A 6,000-nucleotide genomic window follows, 5' to 3' on the forward strand; every position below is an offset into this window, starting at 1 on the left:
TGAAACTAGATCACCAACTTACACCATTCACAAAAATAAACTCAAAATGGATACAGGACTTAAACATCAGACGGGAAACCATAAAAATACTAGAAGCATCCACAGGCAGCAAAATCTCAGACATATGCTAAAAGAACTTCTTCACTGATACTACCCCTAGGGCAATGGAAGCTAAAGAGAAAATAAACAAATGGGACTACATTAAAATAAAAAGGTTTTTTACAGCAAAAGAAACCATCAACAAAACAACAAGAAAGCCCACTGTGTGGGAGAACATATTTGCAAATGATACCACTGATAAAGGTTTAATCTCCAACATCTACAAACAGCTTATACAACCAAATAAAAGGAAGATGAATAATCCAATTAAAAAATGGGCAATGGACCTAAATAGAACATTTTCAAAAGAAGACAGAAGGAAGGCCAAAAGGCACATGAAAACATGCTCAAAGTCACTAATTGTCCGAGAGATGCAAATCAAAACAACAATGCGGTACCATCTCACACCTGTCAGAATGGCCAACATCAACAATTCAACAAACGACAAGTGTTGGCGAGATTGCGGAGAAAAAGGAACCCTCGTGCACTGCTGGTGGGAATGCAGACTGGTGCAACCACTGTGGAGAACAGTGTGGAGTTTCCTCAAAAAACTGAAAATGGAACTCCCATTTGACCCACTAATCCCACTTCTAGGATTATATCCCAAGAAACTAGAAACACCAATCAGAAAGGATATATGCACCCCTATGTTCATAGCAGCACAATCTACAATAGCCAGAATTTGGAAACAGCCTAGGTGCCCATCAGCTGATGATTGGATCCAAAAAGTATGGTACATCTACACAATGGAATACTATGCTGCCATAAAAAAGAAGGAATTCTCATCATTTGCAGCAACCTGGATGGAATTGGAGAACATCATGCTGAGTGAAATAAGCCAATCAATGAAAGAGAAACACCACATGACCTCACTCATTTGTGGATGATAAAGAACATTATAAACTGATGAACCAAAAGATAGATATAGAGACAGTATATCAACAAGTACAATAGAATGTCAAATTACAGTGGGGAGGGGAGGAAGATCTGGGAGAGATAATAGATCAACCGAAGGACTTGTATACATGCATTTAAGTACAACCAATGGACACAAAACTCTGGGGAGGGAGGGTATGTGTGGTAGGGAAGGAGGGGGCCAAAAAAAAAAATCAATAAAATATATTTAAAAAAAAAAAAAGCATAGAACAGAAAACATAATAAAATGGCATATTTACACTCTAACATTCAGATAATAACCTTAAATGACCCAAATGCACCAATCTAAAGACAGAGACTGATGGATGCAATAATGGAAAAACACAATTCAACCATAAATTCACTTCAAATTCAACAATGTAGGCAGGCTGAAAGCTAACACCATGAAAACATCAATCCATAAGAAACAGGAGTGGATGGATAAATTATCAATAGTACCTAGAAAATTACCAGAGACAAAGGGGAACTTTGCACAATAGAAGACAAATAGAAATCCACCTAGAAGACAAAAGGGTCCTAAATGTGTACACACCAAATGATAGAGCCTCAAAAATATGAAGCAAAGACGTGACAGACCCAAACTGTTATGGTAACTTATAGTGAAACAGGTAGCATTATTTCTAGATAATGATCTCCAAAAACCAACCTCTTGGATTATCACTAACGCACTCACTTGTACAGATAACAGAGGAAGGAGAAATGGTACTTTTGGTCCAACACTGAACAGGGCATCTTTCTAGGTTCTTCCGTAATCCTCTACAATCCCATGAAAAAAAATATCATTCCCCATTTACCCAGGAAATCAGGGCTCATTTTTAAATAAGGTGTCTGAGATCCGTTAGTAAGCACATGAACAGAGATTTAATGAAGCTCTATAACATGTGTAATGCCCTTCTCCTAAACAAAAATATATTCTAAAATCGAATCCTAAAGCAAATGGTTATTGAAACCTGTGGTTTTTCCATCTGTGTTTTCAAGACCAATTGCTTCTATAATTCCTAGGGAATACAATTTTAGGAACTACAAAAGGCAGTATTTTCCCTTTTGAAAAGTTTCTGTTTCTAATTACTGTATCATCTGTTAAATGTAGTAGTCTTCTCTTTGGGTGAGGAATAAATATGAGTGAAAACCAAGTAGGGTATGAGACTTTCATTTTAAATCAAAGGTCTGTACGTTTTCATTCTAAACTAACTGTGGCCCCATGAAACAGCTTAGCCTTTCTGGGTCAGTTTCTCATTCCTAAAAACAAACACATTTGCTGACAGGAAGTACTTTGTAAATGCATGTTTAGCGGTGTACTTCGTAAAGTGAAATGTCTTCACTTTCTCTCCACATTTGTGAAAACAGGTGACTCTCCATTCAGTAAAAGTGGTATCGGTCGCCGTCACAATTTGTGAATTTCGGACACTAACAGCCTGGGCGACCAGCCCTCGGGCCTCTCGTGCGCGTCGCCCTAGAAATCAGCAGCACCAGCTCCCCTGCATCGGATGCAGTCACCTCTCCCTTTGGACCCGGTGGCCAGGGCACCGCCGGGGTCAGAGCTGGGGGCCCGCCTGGGCCTGACGCCCCTGAGCGCTTCCGGAGTGGGGGGGCGCCCTCCCGGTGACCCAGTCACACTGCGCGGCCAGCGGCGGGCCCCCGGGGGCAGGTCCACCGCAGCAGGGCGGGCGGGAGAGAAGGGCTCCGGGGCGGAGAGAGGAACGGGCCGTCGTTACCTGCTGGGCCGCTCGGCCCCCGGCCCGGGCCCCACGGCGCTGTAGTAGGCCGCGCGTTTGCGGTTGGCCACGGCCGCCGCGGCCGCGCTGCGAACCGGGTACAGAGGGATCTGGTCCGCCATGTTCCGGTCACCACCTCCCCGCCCCTTCCCGCTCCCCCTCAATTCGCAGCCCTTCCCGGCCTAAGCTTTCAGTTCCAATCCAGCTGAGGCGCGGCCGGCCCGCAGGCCCTTCCCGCCGCCGGCAAGTCCGGGCCGGATGGCGTCACCGCACGTCGGGCACTGATGACGACACCACGCGGCAGGAGCGCTAGTGGTTGGCGGTAGCGTTTCGAAGCTCCGCCCTCTGCTTATCAGGCATATTACGTCACCACGTTGCGAGGGTGTCAGTGGAGGCGGCGTAGGTTGCCTCTGCGTGTACCCCGGTTCGGCAAGCCTGGATCGGGAGTTGGAGTCCTGTCTGGTGCCACTGGGCTGCAGGCTCCTGCCCCCAGGACTCTGGAAGCCGGTGGAAGGCACCACGTGGGGCTCCCGCTCACCTGGGCGACCCGTCTGCCGGAGGTAGAGGCCGATCCGCAGGCGCTTTTGTACCGGCATCCATGCTGGGTTCCACAGCCAGAGTTCGTGTAGGTGAAAAAACAGAGTTTGAAGAAGCCAACAGCAACCTGCAGAGCTTCAGGATGCTGACCCCTCCCGCTTGCTGGGCGAAGATAGCCGCCCTTCTGCGCCCCTAGCTGTTCTGGGCCCCGGCAACTGCACAAGAAAGTCTTGACCTCGCCCAGAGTGTGCGCTGTGATCCGTGTAGTCCTGCAAAGCTGCTGCACACATGCATTTATTTCATTTTTTACTGTGGTGTCGGATAGCTCACACGTAACTCCAAGGGACCAAGTCCTTCCTTCCTGGGCACCTGGATCCTCCTAACCCCCACCTCAGACCATGAAGCAATCTCCAAGGCTAATTCCTATGTAACCCTTGCTTCATTATACTTCCAATTTCTGGTAGTTTTAATTCCTACTTCCTCAGGCTTCTACATGTAAATATGTTCATATTTCTCCTGTACTTAAAAAATTTCTCTAGATTTTATTTAAGATTGCATTTCTCCCCTAAATTGCCTCCAAAGAGGGGGCTAGTCTTCAGAGAGTTCTGAATTTTGCTATCATGATGTTAATTTAGAAAAATGTTATTGATTTATAGCTCTGGAATTTGGTCTGAAATATATATGTGTGTGTGTGTGTGTGTATTAATTTGAGGTTTTCTTTTTAGCCAGATATGTGGTCAGATTTCTAAACTATAAGTTCGAAGAATAATAGGTTTTATATTCTGAGATCCAATAGTGTTCATGAGTCTTCTTGCCATTGCACCCCCAGTGGCTGGTCATTTTCCTATTGTTCCATGGGGACTTGGAAAGGAGTGTGGCCTGTTTGGAGACACTGCTTGCCATGCAGTCATGTCTCCTGAGGACACTCACTCTGAAAGCCCCCAGCAACCGCCACTTGTTCTAGGAAGCAGCTGGCCACACAACAGCTGCTACCCCTAACATGATTGTTTGGAATGCTTGCTTGCCTCCTTCAATCAACCAAAGACTGTCCGTAGTATCTGCAGCTCTAAACAGCTGCACTACAGGGTTTTGGTGGCTGGTTGGTTTGGTTGGTTGGTTTACCCTACCCCAAGTATGACAGCCCAACCAACTAGACCTGGGAGTCGACAGACTGGAGTCACTCTCACCTTTCTGTTTCTGTTTCTGTTCCAGTAGCTTTGTTGTTTTTAAACCCAGCTATGCCTGTTTTAAATTTTTCTATTTTTATAATTTATATACCTATTATGGGTATGTGTTTGAAGCAGTATGTTCAACCTGAACTTCTAGGTTCTAAACTCATCTAAAGATCTTAATATACCACTTATATTTAATTTAAAAATTACTCAGTAAAATAATTTTTGTAAATAGTTGCTCCTTTCTGATTGTTAATTTGATAATGAAACACTTTTTATGTGGCTTGAGTACAGGCTACTCCATGGACACTGGTGCCAAAGGACTCAGTGATCTCCTAACTGCTAAATGAACTTTACTCATTTTCACCCCTTTTCCTCCCTACTCAGACTCATTGCAGCAGCTGACATTATAGGGCGGATCCTCCTCACTCAACAACTGAAACTGTAACAATTCAAAGTCATTCAACAACTAACATTGTAACAGAGCATCTGGGAGCCAGCTTTCAGCTGGACATCCAGCCAATGGTTTCAACACACAAACCAGCACCCTTTCCTAAAACAAGGCTTCTTCACCTGGTCGCGTCTCCCAGGCTGTTGCTGGCCCTCTTCTCCCTTCATTTCCTGCTTGCCGCCTGTTCTTGGTCATGAGCAGTGAATTGCCATGGTCTCAGTTGTGTGGACACAAGTTGAGCTCTCAACAAATACTGTCAGAATGAATGATCCTCAATTATGAGCTACTGCACCCACTATACTTTAGACAACTTATTTTCCCCTTCATAATCTATACTTCCCAGCCATTATCCTGTGAAAGCACTCATTGCTGTCTGTGCTACACTCAAATGTGAGGTGTGCTCTGAGGACCTTGCAGACATGCTGAAAGCTGCATGGCTTGTCCTTCCCAACTCGATCTCAGAGTCGACTGCACCTCCAAGCTCATAAACAATGTCACTACTCTGAAAACAGTCACTGACTTGAGTGGAGATTGCCAGAGCTGACTCATAATTTGTAGGTGTCTTGTGTTCCTAACTGCCTTTTCTCTCACCCAGACTCATCCAGTGTGCAGGAGCTGAGCAGTAGCAATTATTCATAACAAAGTTATTAGGTGTAATTTGCATCTACCTTTTGCAAGGACAGCGATATTCTGGGAGCCACAAATCAAACACAAATGCTGTCCTTGACCCTGCCCCCATCCACTCGTGCACTGCAGTCCCTTTCTTCCTGGGAAGGATGTGTACAACTTGCATCTCACAAATTATTTTGTACTTGCTGTTGACATTCTTTTATCAGGTGAATTACTTTTACTTGTTTTGCTGAAGGCCATTAACTCCATGAAAGTTTTATATTGTGAAAAACCTCCATTTAAGCTGAGACCAAAAGGATTGGATGTCTTTAAACAGTGGGCACAGAAATGTGCTTACCCATGCCCATGAATGTTTTCCAACAGAAAAGCCAGGGCTTTCGGGGCCCAGTGCTCCCAGCCTCTGCCTGTCTGGTGGTGCCATCATGAGGACACAGGCCCAACACAGCTGCCCGGTGCTGCA

The 6,000-nt window shown here is 45.2% G+C and overlaps 1 protein-coding gene across 3 annotated transcripts in view; it reads right to left on the reverse strand.

Annotated features, from left to right (window-relative positions):
- ATP9B (ATPase phospholipid transporting 9B (putative)) overlaps positions 1 to 3,003 on the reverse strand; it is a 138,427-nt gene extending 135,424 nt beyond the window's left edge. Inside the window, exon 1 of one of the 3 annotated variants that reach the window (XM_036417788.2) lies at positions 2,751 to 3,003. In XM_036417788.2, coding sequence (XP_036273681.1) covers positions 2,751 to 2,872 — 122 coding nt within the window. In that variant the 5' untranslated portion in view covers positions 2,873 to 3,003. The remainder of the gene's footprint in view (positions 1 to 2,750) is intronic. The other 2 variants (XM_036417786.2, XM_036417787.2) reach the window with 2 other exon arrangements.
- Between the last annotated feature and the right edge of the window lie 2,997 nt (positions 3,004 to 6,000).

Source organism: Pipistrellus kuhlii, unplaced genomic scaffold (assembly GCF_014108245.1).
Source record: "Pipistrellus kuhlii isolate mPipKuh1 unplaced genomic scaffold, mPipKuh1.p scaffold_m20_p_6, whole genome shotgun sequence".
In the NCBI taxonomy this organism is placed as follows: Eukaryota; Metazoa; Chordata; class Mammalia; order Chiroptera; family Vespertilionidae; genus Pipistrellus; species Pipistrellus kuhlii.